At 38.6% G+C, this 13,361-nt stretch overlaps 3 protein-coding genes across 3 annotated transcripts in view; 2 read left to right on the forward strand and 1 right to left on the reverse strand.

Moving 5' to 3' along the window:
• The first annotated feature begins 49 nt into the window (after positions 1-49).
• Positions 50-3,143, forward strand: ndufaf3 (NADH:ubiquinone oxidoreductase complex assembly factor). The gene is made up of 5 exons (XM_079680970.1): positions 50-153; positions 1,475-1,670; positions 1,762-1,828; positions 2,075-2,175; positions 2,293-3,143. The coding sequence occupies exons 1-5, from the start codon at positions 65-67 to the stop codon at positions 2,398-2,400; spliced, it is 561 nt and encodes a 186-aa protein (XP_079537096.1). The 5' UTR covers positions 50-64; the 3' UTR covers positions 2,401-3,143.
• A 282-nt stretch (positions 3,144-3,425) lies between these two features.
• On the reverse strand, positions 3,426-7,767 carry LOC307041611 (rab GDP dissociation inhibitor beta). Its single transcript, XM_079685069.1, has 11 exons — positions 7,495-7,767; positions 6,913-7,020; positions 6,724-6,820; positions 6,499-6,636; positions 6,214-6,412; positions 5,990-6,121; positions 5,327-5,426; positions 5,056-5,227; positions 4,793-4,937; positions 4,286-4,340; positions 3,426-4,176 (listed from the first exon to the last, which is right to left on the reverse strand). The coding sequence occupies exons 1-11, from the start codon at positions 7,534-7,536 to the stop codon at positions 4,030-4,032; spliced, it is 1,335 nt and encodes a 444-aa protein (XP_079541195.1). The 5' UTR covers positions 7,537-7,767; the 3' UTR covers positions 3,426-4,029.
• A 419-nt stretch (positions 7,768-8,186) lies between these two features.
• tmem43 (transmembrane protein 43) overlaps positions 8,187-13,361 on the forward strand; it is a 5,568-nt gene continuing 393 nt past the window's right edge. The window contains exons 1-12 of the mRNA XM_079682153.1: positions 8,187-8,370; positions 9,110-9,250; positions 9,377-9,511; positions 10,144-10,238; positions 10,355-10,404; positions 10,650-10,719; positions 10,800-10,870; positions 10,994-11,121; positions 11,227-11,301; positions 12,040-12,141; positions 12,400-12,517; positions 12,607-13,361. The exon at positions 12,607-13,361 is cut by the window's right edge and continues 393 nt beyond it. Coding sequence (XP_079538279.1) covers positions 8,353-8,370; positions 9,110-9,250; positions 9,377-9,511; positions 10,144-10,238; positions 10,355-10,404; positions 10,650-10,719; positions 10,800-10,870; positions 10,994-11,121; positions 11,227-11,301; positions 12,040-12,141; positions 12,400-12,517; positions 12,607-12,812 — 1,209 coding nt within the window. The 5' untranslated portion in view covers positions 8,187-8,352 and the 3' untranslated portion in view covers positions 12,813-13,361. The remainder of the gene's footprint in view (positions 8,371-9,109; positions 9,251-9,376; positions 9,512-10,143; positions 10,239-10,354; positions 10,405-10,649; positions 10,720-10,799; positions 10,871-10,993; positions 11,122-11,226; positions 11,302-12,039; positions 12,142-12,399; positions 12,518-12,606) is intronic.

Below are 13,361 nucleotides of genomic sequence, written 5' to 3' on the forward strand. Positions count from 1 at the left end.
ACACCGGAAACCGACGACTGGTGTTACACAGAACTCCGTCCCCCTTCTGTGTCGCCGGTTGAACATGGCCACTGCTGTGTGTGCTAGATTGCTCCTTCAGAGATCAACACACGGGTTTCTCTTTTCCTCCAGGGCAGGACCCGCTCTCTCAAGGTACGGTAGTTTTTCTTCTAAAGTTTTTGTTTTTTTTAAGATGAAGATTGTATTGGTGTCGCTTCAGCAACTGTCCCTAATCTTTCCTCCCTTCTGGGTAGAGGAGAGGAGTCCTTTTTTGTTATGAAATGCTTCAACTATCACCATTCTTTAATACAAGTTAGATCTATTTAACAGAGGAAGAAATAGTTGTATGCCCTATTTTGTATAGCATAGTGTTATTCCCATTAAAATGAATACACAATTAAAATAACCATTACTATCCCAGTCATGCTCTTTACACTGAAGGTCACAATATATCATGGGATGTCACATACACCCATTGCATCTTTTTTAATAATCAACAATGTATTTTGTAAAATATGACAGAAAATAGAGTTGGACCATTGACCATATGATTCAAAGGCGAGCATACTGTATGTGTCACATACAATCTAATTATTAAAACTTGTGATTTAAAACGCCATAGTTTTGAGAAAACACATAGCTTTTCAGTTTGGGTACCTGTTGTAGATTATATGTACTTTATAAATCATTTAGAGGTCATGTAAGGTAATGTTTGTATGTGCTGTATTGTCGCTGACCAATTGATTGAATGATTGCTTAGAAAATAGGAATACATTAACATTGTGAGAGCAAAGTGAACTGATTTCACTTTTTGTCATCTTCTGTGTAAAGGTTTTTGATGTAACTCCATTAAAACTCAAAAATTCCCATTTAGAAACAAACGTTAACCTTCTTCTGGCTCCATCTGGTGGAGTCTTAGGTTACTTTCAGTCTGACTCATCTCATAAGTCCTCTGCTCCACTGATGAGACACTAGTGGACTAACAAGAGCAGTGTGTCCCATCTCAACAAGGGCTTGCCCAATGTGTTTGTAAAGTCAGGAAGAAAATGGGTAAGAAGACGCTGAAATGTGCGGCAGCTCTTTTGGCAAGCAGAACGTTTTCTTGGCTTTTTTTCTGAAGAAACAGGCCTGAAGCTTTTGGCTGTCAGCCCTGTCAGTAGGTTGGCTTTAGATATGTTGGCTTTCAAACTAGGCCAAATGGAAACAGTTCCTCAGTGCAGCCTGTTGAAGTGGTGGAGGATTCACAGAGAAAATAGGGCTAATCATTTTGATTATAATTCCCTTTCGTACTCGATTATCACAACTGGTCACAATTAAATTCATCCAGCCCAGGATAAGACCTGTGCAATAAACACATAATTTCAGAGACTCTGGTTACAAGCACTCTTAATACTTGCGATTGTTAGTATAAGTGACAAGTCCTGTGTAAATAAAATGACATTGATTCTAGTTCATTCTACTGTGTTTGTTGCAGCCCCTTTCTGTCTCGTGCACACAGATTGGGTCCCAGCGATGATGAGATGTACCAGCGTACCTCTGTGTCCGTCATGCAGAAGGAGCCGGGCAGCGGGGCCATGATCTACAGCTACAGCGCTAGAGGATTCAACATTGACGGAAACAAAGTGTTGGGGCCCTGTGCTTTGCTGCCTCCTGCGATCCTGCAGTGGAATGTGAGATCAATATCCAAACTAGTACTGATTTATGATGAAGTCAAACAACTGTGTTTATTGTTGTTTATTAAATATCTCTCTCTCTCTGCAGATTGGCACTCATAAAGACATCACAGAAGAAAGCGTCTCACTTTTCCACATGCTTGAACCAAAAATAGGTAAATATATGTGTAGCTGAGTGATGGATTAAAAAGAAAACCAAAATATAGTGTGAAGAGAAACATCTGAAAAAGATAGTGGTGTTCAACATGTTTGTCCCAAATCCCCCATGGTAAATAGTGTTTACATCTGCAGCCTGTGAAACAAATACATTTTATTTGCATTCATTACGTTTTCTAAGCAGTTATTCAAGTTATTCCGCATTTATTCACTTATCTGGACATATTTTCTTATTGTTTATCCAGAGATTCTGGTGCTGGGCACAGGTTCACGGACTGAACGAATTGACCCCTCAGTCCTCGCTCTACTCAAGCGTAAAGGCATCGCTGTGGAGGTGCAAGACACGGTAAAGTATTCTCAGGGTCTCTCTGACTTTATGACTCACACACACAACGCTCTTACACTAATTGAGGCGCCCTAATTCAACTTTCTGTCTTTCTTTTTCATCTCTTCTGTTTTGCAGGCAAATGCATGTGCAACCTTCAACTTCCTGATCAGTGAGAGCAGAGTGGTCGCTGCAGGTCTGATCCCGCCTCCTGTCAGCACGGCGCTGTCACTCAAACAGGAATAAGAGTTGCTGCTGTGTCAACAGAAACAAGGACTGATTTGTGCAGATGGAGTTTAGAGGTGTTGGATTGACCCAAGGTCTACGGGAGGGTTATTCTTCTTCTGCACAATGCTTCCAAAGGAACAAATTCAGTGACATCCAGCTCTAAAGAAACACTTTATTTAGTAACAACTATTCTTTATTAGATAAACGCGATAAATTCAGCCTCGTCACCCAGTCATCTGAGCAGTGAGCTGTCTAAGAAAAACTGTAAAGAAGTATAAACAGAAACAAACAATAACCTGTTTTGATTTACATGTGTTTTTTGTGGGATATGGAATATTTATTTTTGTAAAAAGACACCTGGAAGAGTAGCTATTTTCTGGGGTTGCAACCAACAACCATTTTCATTATTGATTAATTTGCTGGTTATGCTCTCAATTCATTGTTTGGTTTATAAAATGACGGAAAAAATTCCATCTCAGTTTCTCACTGGTGATGTTTCTAAAAATGTCTGGTTTTTTTCAGTCCAAACACCGAGGATATTCAGATGATACCAAACAGAGAAATGCAGGTTATCCAATTCTGCCTGAATCTTTTTATTTTATTTTATTTATCAATGATCAAAATAGTTTTCTGTTGATCGAGTAATTGATTAGTCGGTTATTCGTTGCAACTCTACAATGGTCTATGCAGCAGATAAAAGGGTTCTTTGTTTACAAATGTTTAAATAAGAACAATAAACAATGTGTATGTATTCAACCCGAGGTGTTGGTGGTGACTGTCCTTCATTTGGCTAATCCTCCTTATGCTGTGTGTCCTCTGCCTCAGGCAGGCTCCACCCTACAAGCTGCCTGTGTAGCGCACATGACATCATGCAGTGGCTTTGTCCTTCTCACACATAAGCTGCAAAAGATAAGACGATCCACAAATCCTCCTCACATCCCCCGGATTCGTCTGGCTCTGTGCCACATGCCCAGTGTCAGTCTCAATGTTTAAATCCAGCAAATAACATATTGAATAATGAACACCAAGCTAGATACTATAAAGTAATGATTTATTAATAATAATACAGACCTAAGATGTATTTCTATCCTAAGTGCAAGCGTTCTCAGGATTTTATATCAGTCAAAAGCATCACCTTGTCCCATACAAAAACATTATATATATACTTTAATTGGGAAAAATGTTTCCATCATCAGTGTAAAGCATTACACTAGCTAAAAATGTTTAAAAGATGCAATAAGATACAAATATAATAAAAATTAACATTAGCGGCAAGTATAGTAAGAATTGAAATTTGAAATAAAAAATGTTCATTAGTGGAAAGTGTTATACAAATTCAAAATAGAAAATACTAATATCCCCAGAGTATCTAAATAATACAGAATGTAACAAAAATATTGAGTAAATTCTTCAATTAAGATTAAAGAAGATTACAACTTCAAATCATAAATGCTTTTTTCCAAATTGTTATGAATTTTTCAAATTTCACAGAAAGTATAAATAGCAAACTAACTACAGGAAAAAAACCTCCAATATTCCCTTAGATACTCACTCTCCATCGCCCCCCCTCTGCTTCACGGCCGTGAGTTTAACCTTCAAGTTATTACGGCCTCCCAGCGGTTGCATTACTTTTCCCTGAAGTCTTTTTCAGTCTTCATCCGAGGTGTGAGAGTTATGTCTCTGAGATCCTCCGAGGCAGAGCTCTGCTCCTGTGATCCGGCGGTACATGTCTCTAATGTCCTCGTATTCAGTCTCAAAGTGGTTTAATGCATCATATGAGCGGGACACAAATATCTAGTGAACAGAGAGGAGAGAGGAAATCTGTCACCAGCTCTAGACCAACCAAACTTCATCCCATTTCATTTCATGTTTTATTTTATTTCACAGAAAGTCTTCTCATTACCTGACTCTGTTTTCCATCGTCATTGGGAACCAGCAAGTTGCTGACTGAAACAAATCTAGGTTCAAGGTGGTGAAATAAAATAACGTCATTTTTTTTTTAAATAGTGTAATTCTACTATTGCTTTTATCATTATTTTATTAAAATATACATTTTAAACATTTCATTTATATTAGTGTTGCATCAGAATGAAACAAACAGACAAGACATGCATGGAAAACTTTAACAACAAAAATAAGAACTGATAATAAAATAATAATAATAATAATAAATAGATAAATAAATAGTAATACAATAAAGACCCTGACACCAATTCGTCTGAATACTTATTCTCTGTATTTTCATACTGACAATAGAACTAAGAAAGAAAGACATTAGGGGTTATTCATATTTTTACCATTGTCATTACCTATCCATAAAAGAAAATATGTAAAATTAATTAAATGTAGCTTTAAAAAGTTATTTGATTAACACAACCATGATAAATAAATAAATGAAATCATTACTAACTTTTGCATGATGGGCTCGAGGAGCTCCAGCGCCGGCTGAACCTCTGTCTCTGGGTTTCTGGTTTCCACAGCGGTGCTCACTGTGGCGATGTACATCCCGGCTGAGGCCACATTATGGGCATAAGACACCACAGATATGTAAATATCTGCATGGATGAAACAAAAGGGTTTTCTCATGAACCAAAATCTACCACAATTGTTTATTCTCAAATAATAATTATTAATTGTTGATGCTTCGTAAAAAAAAAAAAGGGATTAAAATACCAGATTTCCTGTTGAGTTGCGTTTGAGGCATGATGATTTGACAGGAGTTGACCTCGTGGGTGTTTTTAACCGGATGATTTAATAAACAGATGACTCTTATCACACGCCCCACTTTCCTCACTCGATGAGGAACATAGCTGGGGTCGCAGATGAGCTGTTTACAGCGGAACAGCTGTTAACGAAAACAGAGAGAAAATCTTTGAGTGTGATGCTGGACATTTTCTACAAACATCCAAACACTTCTACTCTTCCTCCATGTAAACACACTTGCCTTCCCCTCACATTTCACAGCTTTCACTTTTCCGTCACCCATCACGATCTCATCCACTGCTGTGCTCAAGAGGAAAGCTCCTCCGTACTCTGCACTCAGTCTGAAAAACAGAACCAGGTAGGACACAAGGACCTGAACACTATGCACAGTGACTCTTATGTCGATGGTGCAAGATAAAAAAAAAGATATATATTATAACAAACATCCAGACTCTCTTCTGTCATTGATCTATCATGAAATCTAGTAGGCCTAGCCAACGCAAAGTTCCACACAGGGGTATCACAATATACCAGTATTGACAATAATTTAGAGATTAAATATTGATATTTGTGTAAAAAAATCCAGTCCCTCTCAATTTCTATCTGTTTCATAATCTTTTGTTGCTCTTTTGTACAGTTACACTTACAGTAAACAAAGTTAAGGATGAATGTGACATTATTCATAGCATTATTATTGTTATTTCAATATTTCTATAGATATCGCAATATTGTTGTCATTGCTAGTTATTTTGGCCACAAACATTGTGTAGTGAAAGTCTGATCTTTTTACAGCCTGTATGCCATAATTTGTTTCGTATGTTGATCTTATTTTTACCTCTCTTTAAGAAAAACTAAAATGTATCAAAAATAATTCAGGGGACAATCTGAGTCATTATAATATTACCTGGAAAATCCCTGCGGTAGTTCTCCCAGGCCGTACACGGGGTAGATGTATGGACTGGGGTTGTGGTGGGACAGAGACTCAGAGTACCGCCGGATCCGTCTCAGGGTTTCCCCACACGGCTGGTCCAGGTAGCTGCAGGGTGCAGGAGACAGAACCAGGCCGGTGAAACCAAAATGATCACCTGACATTTTTTGTTATCCAGTTTAAGTGAGCTCCTGACTGACCTCTCACTGTTGTGTAAGGCTATGGCATGACCTGTGAACTCCATGACATCTAGTCCCAGGTCGAAGCGGCAGAAGAGGTCCCGTGTGGTCATCTTGTTAGGATCCACATCCTGGTGGGACCGAGGATTTCTCATGTCAAAGTTCAGGGCAAACAACAGCAGCTTCCTGAATCTTCTCTTGTCGAACATGCCCATCAGATCTGAAACACATCATTTGGTTTTAAAATTACTCAATGGAATAAAAAGTCATCATCAAGAATTGTTCTTCAGGTTCAAATTTAATCACCTGAAGCACGCATGGCTTCTTCTTCTGTGCCGGGGACTTTGTGCACTTTGCCTGCTTTGTAAACATAACTGCCTTCAACCACTTTGAAGTCCAAATATCGGGTAACTTCAGTGTGTACCAAGAGTTTCACCAGGTCACCTGATGCAAAGACAAGGCAGAGGGAACAGAAAACGAGTCATTTACAATAATGCACCTATCACAAGTTCAACTGCGCTAGGCTCTCACCGTTGGCAAGAAAGAATTTGGGGATGAGGTCGATGTTCCACTCTTTTCCACGGCCCATTGACTGATCAGGACCAGGAACCTTAAACTTTCTGTGAAGCTGTAATTGTAGACAACATATCAAACATTAAACACCACAAATGAGCAGCAACTTCTTCAAATGAAGGATATGCAATTTTCATGTGAACAAACCTCTTCAAGGGGAGAAAGTGATGCACTCTCTCCTCCATAGTAAGGATTCCTGTCAATGTGAAGAACCTTTTTCCCACTTTGAGACAGTAAACCAGAAAGGATACATTCCTGAAAGAGATAGGGGAGGTCAGCCCTCAGTTCATAATAAAAGCCTACAAGCTCTTAGAAACTTAGAAATGTTGAATCTCACATCAGTAACATCACACTAACTGCCTTTATCTAGAAATCTGTTTATCTCCCACTCAAATACTGAGTCTCATGCATGCTCAATTCAATACTAGCAGGCTCGACTGCTGCAATGCTCTCTTTTCTGTTCTAGATGAGAAAGATGTTGAATTTTCATTGCATTTTTAAGTAATTGTGCCTCTTACATGAAAGGTGCTATTCAAATAAATAAAGTTTACATTTAAGTGGGACCACTACTCTCATATGAAGTGTTAAAAAGTCAAATAGTCTAGGGTACATATACTAAAAGATCATGTAGTAGCCTGTATCTTACCGTAATACAACATGATAATGGTATTGATGATTGTATTTCTTCACACACAAGGTGAGATATTTTTGCATTAAATATTTAATTACCTTAAGTCCAGTTCCAAGCACAATTATATCATACTGCTCCATCCTGACAGTCTTTTCAGCCGTTCTGCTACTGCCACCCTCAGTCGTAGTGCTTTTCGCAAATGTAACCTATTCAGTTATGTGAAGGTGTCTGTGTGCAGTCAGTTGTTTTCACAAATATGGTGATGGTGATGATGAGGATGAGGATGATGACAGGTGACAGACAGTAATTGCTTTGTGTGCCTTTGCAATAATCCTCTTAAGACTGGCACATCGTGTGTGTGTGTGTGTGTGTGTGTGTGTGTGTGTGTGTGTGTGTGTGTGTGTGTGTGTGTGTGTGTGTGTGTGTGTGTGTGTGTGTGTGTGTGTGTGTGTCAATTGTACTTATGTACTTTACTAATTATTGTACAAATTCTGAATAAAAAATGCCTTAACACGCAACAACAACTACAACAACTATGGCTTTAACTGGCATAATTCCAAGTTTCCAACATTACGTAACCTTTTACTAGAGGATGACATTTTTTAAGAGATTGCAGTAGATTGCTTGCTGCTGACGCTGAGCTGCTTCAGAACTCGACTACCCATAATGCTTTGCGAATTAGACGTGTGGGTCGGGAAAAGCCTCCTTGAGATGTGCTTGTTTAACTCACCGTGACAACCATGCGGCATAGTGGAAGATACGTCTATAGGTTTACCGACTCCGCCTACCCGTGAGAGTTCCGTTCTACCCCGGGCGTCAATTAAAGCGCTTCCTGTGTCATTTCACTGGTGTCCTCACTATCCTGTACCGTGTTTCAACTTCCAGTCTCCTGGCATCTTCAACTCTCGCTAACAAACGTTTTTCTGTTTGACTGCAGAGTTCAACAAGTCAGAGACATGTCTTCAGCACAGACAGTAAGTGATTCATTTTAAGAAGCTTTGTTTTTACCTGAGAAACAAAAACAGTTTCTGGAGTTAGCTTTGCTGCAACGCTGGCGACGTAACTATTTTTCAGTTTCAGTTAACGTTAACATTTAAACTGATAAACGTTTACGTTAACTCACTTTAATATAATGTATAATAATAACGTCAGCACCTATATAGTAACATTACACGAGTACTGCTAATATCATGCAACAACTATCAGTCAAAGTTTGACTGACATATCTATACTCAGAAGCCAAATTAGCACAGAACAAAAGAGGTGTGTCCGTCACGCCTAGCTCTAGAGACCGATTTTGACTTTGCATATCTGTCAGTAATGTTCAACATCACTTTAGAGAGCATTCTCCTGGAGTTTAAAGTAAAAGTAGCTTTTACAATGTTATACAACAGCAACAGACTCGTTGAGTTATTCATTATGTCTGAGACAAGCCAAACTCTCCACAGTTTTATGTTAATAAACTATTCTAGTGACTGCTAGGCAAGTCTTTTATATTACTATCCAATGTCCTGGTGAATCATGCTACATTAAACATAATACAAATAGTTATTTAAAGTAAACATGATATACATTTGTGTCCTGTTGTGGAGGAGAATATAAAGCCAAAATGTATTAATTTGAGTGATTTATCAAAACTTCCTCTTCAAGTCAATAATGTCACCCATATTTCTAGTGCATTCAACTCTTGTTCTTGTTGCTTTTTTGTCTCAGATTGGGGACCCAAACCAACACAAGCGTGTGTCTGTTAAATCCAACCCTGGATTCCTGGAGCGATTAAGTGAGACTGCAGGAGGAACAGTTGTTGGTGTCGGACTGTTTTTCCTATCCATCTATATTCTCTTTACCAATGAGGTAAGGAATGCAGTTGCATTCATGTATGTCACGTCAAAGCCAAAATGCACACTATTCAAGTCAGTTACATTTTTGTTCATCCAGACCAACACAGTTCATGCTCTCTGTCACGGTTTCTGTTCTCAGGGGCGGGCTCTGCGAACAGCATATTCCCTGGATGAGGGTCTTTCTCAGGTTGTGTCGTTGGAGCCTTTCTCCCACCTCGACCCGCAGAACAACGACCGTTTAGTGCACCTGTCTGCAAAGCTGCACACCTCACAGGTAAAATGATGTGTCAGGGCACTCTCTCTAATCACATACTGATAAAGACTCCATCATTTTTTGTAATTTCTGAAGCAAACAACTGGGATCAACTTGTTGAGTGTTTATGGTCATCAGATTCCTCCACAATGTCTCGATGACTCCTTGCATGTTGTTTTTTCTTCCACACTTGCGCTAAAATCTTGAACTTATTTAACTTGAAAACCACTTGAAAGTTTTTGTCATTGTTATAAAGACATACTTTTGGTTTTGGAAATACTACTATATGTACAATTCTGTAACAACCAAATAAGATCCTCATCAACAAAAAGTTTATATTTTAGTAAAAAACTATCACTTCATTTTCAGTTTGTTTAAATCTCACAAATCCTTTATCAGTCAGGCGGTATTCCATATTTACCTACTCATGTCAGAAAATGCTGATATAGATATATAAGTACAGTATATTAATTGTACAAGTTCAGTACAGATTAGAGGAAACATCTTGATATTGTTTTCTTTCATTCTCTATCTAGTTTGACACTTTAATGAAATGGCATGCTACCAGAAAACCTTCTAAGTTGCTTAGTTAAAGTCATATTCTGAAGTAAACCTTATTTCAGGGGATTAATCATATGCCACTCTGTTCACAGCCCCTCCACGATCCAAACTACAGAGTGTTGGTGCAGGCAGTGAAGCTGAAGAGGCAGGTGGAGATGTATCAGTGGGTGGAGTACCAGGAGAGCAAGTAAGTCTGTTCTCTGCTTATGTCAACATTCAGGGTGCGGTCGGGTGGAAAAATGTTGGCTGAATTACAGAGCATCATAGGCTTGAAGTGAGATTGTTACTCTGTTCTGATTTTAGGGATTACCAAGAGGATGGTCAGACCAAATCTGAGACGACATACAACTACAGTGAGTTGGTGATTTTTCCAGTATTTGACAACAACATGCTGTAAAGTACAACATGTCAGAAAATAGTGAAAAATGTCTCAAATCTTGTTTTGTCCACAACTTAAATAATGTATATTCTGGAACATATATCTGGATTTTTAAGGATGTTGATTATTTTTATTCGTAGAAAAATTATTAAAATATTGAACAACTAATGGATTCATCTGTGCTGTTGGAATGAAAGAGTTGTGATTCATTTTCTTTAGACACCGAGTGGAAATCCGAGTTGGTTAACAGTCGCCATTTTGATAAGGAAATTGGTCACCAGAATCCGAGGTACATTAAATATGGATCAATAAATTAAAATGTTGTGTGTTTGTATGGAGTTTATCTCTAATTTCATCTCTTGATTTTAGTGCCATGGCAGTTGAGAGTGTGACAGTCGTGGCTCCTGATGTTGGAGTTGGACCTTTTAGTCTGTCCAAAGGTATCTTTAAAGAATTATACACACAAATACATTAAGTAAATTACAGCAATACACTATTGTGTGTATGTAACATTGTTTTAATTTGAATCCTAAATATTTAACTAATTGTTTTGTTGTCCTCAGGCCTGGTGGAGCAGATAAATAACTTCCAGACGCTGAGCCTGAGGGATTTATCCCTCTTTAACATCGACCCTTTCCTCAGAATTGATGACGATTATTTCTATCACACCCAAAACCCACGCAGGCCTGAGGTGAGCTTCATGAAGTGCATTTTCACTTTCACTACAAACACAAACTGCTGAAGGGTTATGCTCGTACATTGGTGCAGTTATTGAGTTTATTGTTTTGCTCACAAGGTCGGGGATGTGCGAGTGAGATTCTCCTTCGCTGGTTTGAGTGGCGAGAGGTCTCCCTTCGGACCGGCTCAAACTGTAAGTGGACCAGTTAGAATATACATTTCCTTCATGATGGCAGAGCAGTAGATCATTGTCTTTAAGAAGTTTCCTCTGTATCCTTTGTGATATTATGGTATCAACACTAGAACCGCCACAGGGTCATTTTTATCTCCCTGCACTTTCAAATAAATGTAACCCTGTAAACATAAAACCCACTCATCTCAAACTTTGTGACTTTTCCTAAAATGTGTATATTTATCATATTGTCAATTTTGGGGGGTGTGGAAAAAATATGAGCATTTATACCTAGAACATTTTGACCCCTCATAAACAAATGCATAGTGCTGCGCTATAGTTGGCGCAACATTAACATCAAAGTCTTGAAAATAGATTTCTCTTTGGTCTCTCACACATAACTAAACATGACTAAATGCTTAATCAAAAAATAACCCAAAACATTGAACTAATAATACAAATAGTTATTCGTTGTAACCATTATTTCATTCAGCCCAATGAGAACTATTGAAATAATTGTTTGCTCAACCAGCAATCTAAAACACTAAGACGTCCGTTCTTCTGTTAATTAAAATAAAGAAAAAAAAACTAATTCTGTAAAATGACTTCTACTTAACCAAAATAGTGGCCATTTAATTGTCTTAAGATCTTATTCCGGCCAAAGAGTTTTAGCCCTAACTGAAACTATATCTTTCTTCAGATCACATACCTTTAATTCTAATGAAATCTTGTTCGTTGATAAACCATGACTGTTTTCAGGTCAGTGTTGTGGCCATGCAGAGAGGGGAGCAGCTGAGGCCGTATAGAACCAAGTCAGGAGACACTCTGGAGATCCTGTACCTGGAGGAGCTCTCTGCAGAGGTCAGCGGGGATTTCATTTTATTCCTTGGACAGCTTTGGGGAAGTTATTGAATCGTCAAAGTCTTGTTATGAACATACAGTTGAATTTAAATGTTCCAAAAATGTTTGTGTATGCCATCAATTATAGTTATTAGGAAGAAAAAACATCTGAAAATGATGGTTGGAAGGAATCAGCATAGAAACATGGATGATAGCATGTTTTGATACTTTCCACGTAGTCTTTGGTTCTGGAAGTTGATCGTTGTGTTGTTTCTGTAGGAGGTTTTTGAGAAGGAGCAGCAGTCCAACAGTATGAAGACGTGGGGACTCAGGGCTGCAGGCTGGGCCCTCATGTTCCTCAGCATCCAGATGACCATGCGCATCATCTACACGCTGGGTAAACACACACTCACTGCTCCACATCACACATCATGGATTGATTTCTTGCATCTCTTGTCCCTAATGTTTTCTGTGGTGTGCGTACAGTGGACTGGGTTCCTATCCTCAGAGAGCTCGTCTCCGTGGGGCTGAAGATCTTCGCCCTGTGTGTCTCCTGCTCTCTGTCCCTCCTCACCATCGGAGTAGGATGGATGTTCTACCGGCCGTTAGTGGCTGCAGCTCTGGGAGCTCTAGCTCTGCTTCCCATGTTTCTCGCCCGCTCAGGACTTGTAACAGCCAAGAAGAACGAATGACTATCAAACTGAGGATTTTCACAGCAGTGTCCGATGCCTGGCTGTATATTTATTTATCTGAGGAATGAGTGTGCAGCCATTTTTTTTTTGCCCAGCAGCAACAACAGACATTCTATGGTGACACATGTTTTTTATCATCAAGTGTCCAAGGAGCTCTGGTTACATTGGGTATCCCTTTTTCACCTTGGAGCTGTTTATGGATACAAAGAAATCACACATTAACCACTGCTCTTGCCTTCAGACTGCACATCTTATAGGTTGCCTTTTAAAAAATGTAATTCACCAAAGAAAATATTCACATCCTCTAGAATAGATATTGTGTTGCTTACAATGAGCATCATATCAGTCTTATTTTGACTGTCAATCATTTGTCTTGACTTATTGCTCTCTACACAAATCATACTCAATCTTGCAGTAAATTCTAATTTCATGGAGGTTTAAATAATTAAAACTATTAGTTTTGTTTACGCAGGTGTTAATCAAATGTTACTTTACTTTGTTGGGCTGTAGTTTATGCTTTTGAACTGTATTATGACTACCAGGTGATTA

The sequence above is a fragment of the Notothenia rossii genome (genome assembly GCF_949606895.1).
Source record: "Notothenia rossii genome assembly, chromosome: 5".
NCBI classification, from domain to species: domain Eukaryota; kingdom Metazoa; phylum Chordata; class Actinopteri; order Perciformes; family Nototheniidae; genus Notothenia; species Notothenia rossii.

Coding starts and splice junctions, on each gene's coding strand:
- LOC307041611 (XM_079685069.1), bottom strand. CDS start 7,536: ATGGAGCAGTATGATATAATTGTGCTTGGAACTGGACTTAAG. Junction 5,427..5,989: donor CTACCGCAGGGATTTTCCAG/GTAATATTATAA, acceptor TCTGTTTTTCAG/ACTGAGTGCAGAGTACGGAG. Junction 4,938..5,055: donor GCAACTCAACAGGAAATCTG/GTATTTTAATCC, acceptor TCATCCATGCAG/ATATTTACATATCTGTGGTG.
- ndufaf3 (XM_079680970.1), top strand. CDS start 65: ATGGCCACTGCTGTGTGTGCTAGATTGCTCCTTCAGAGATCAACACAC. Junction 1,671..1,761: donor CTGCGATCCTGCAGTGGAAT/GTGAGATCAATA, acceptor CTCTCTCTGCAG/ATTGGCACTCATAAAGACAT. Junction 2,176..2,292: donor CTGTGGAGGTGCAAGACACG/GTAAAGTATTCT, acceptor TCTGTTTTGCAG/GCAAATGCATGTGCAACCTT.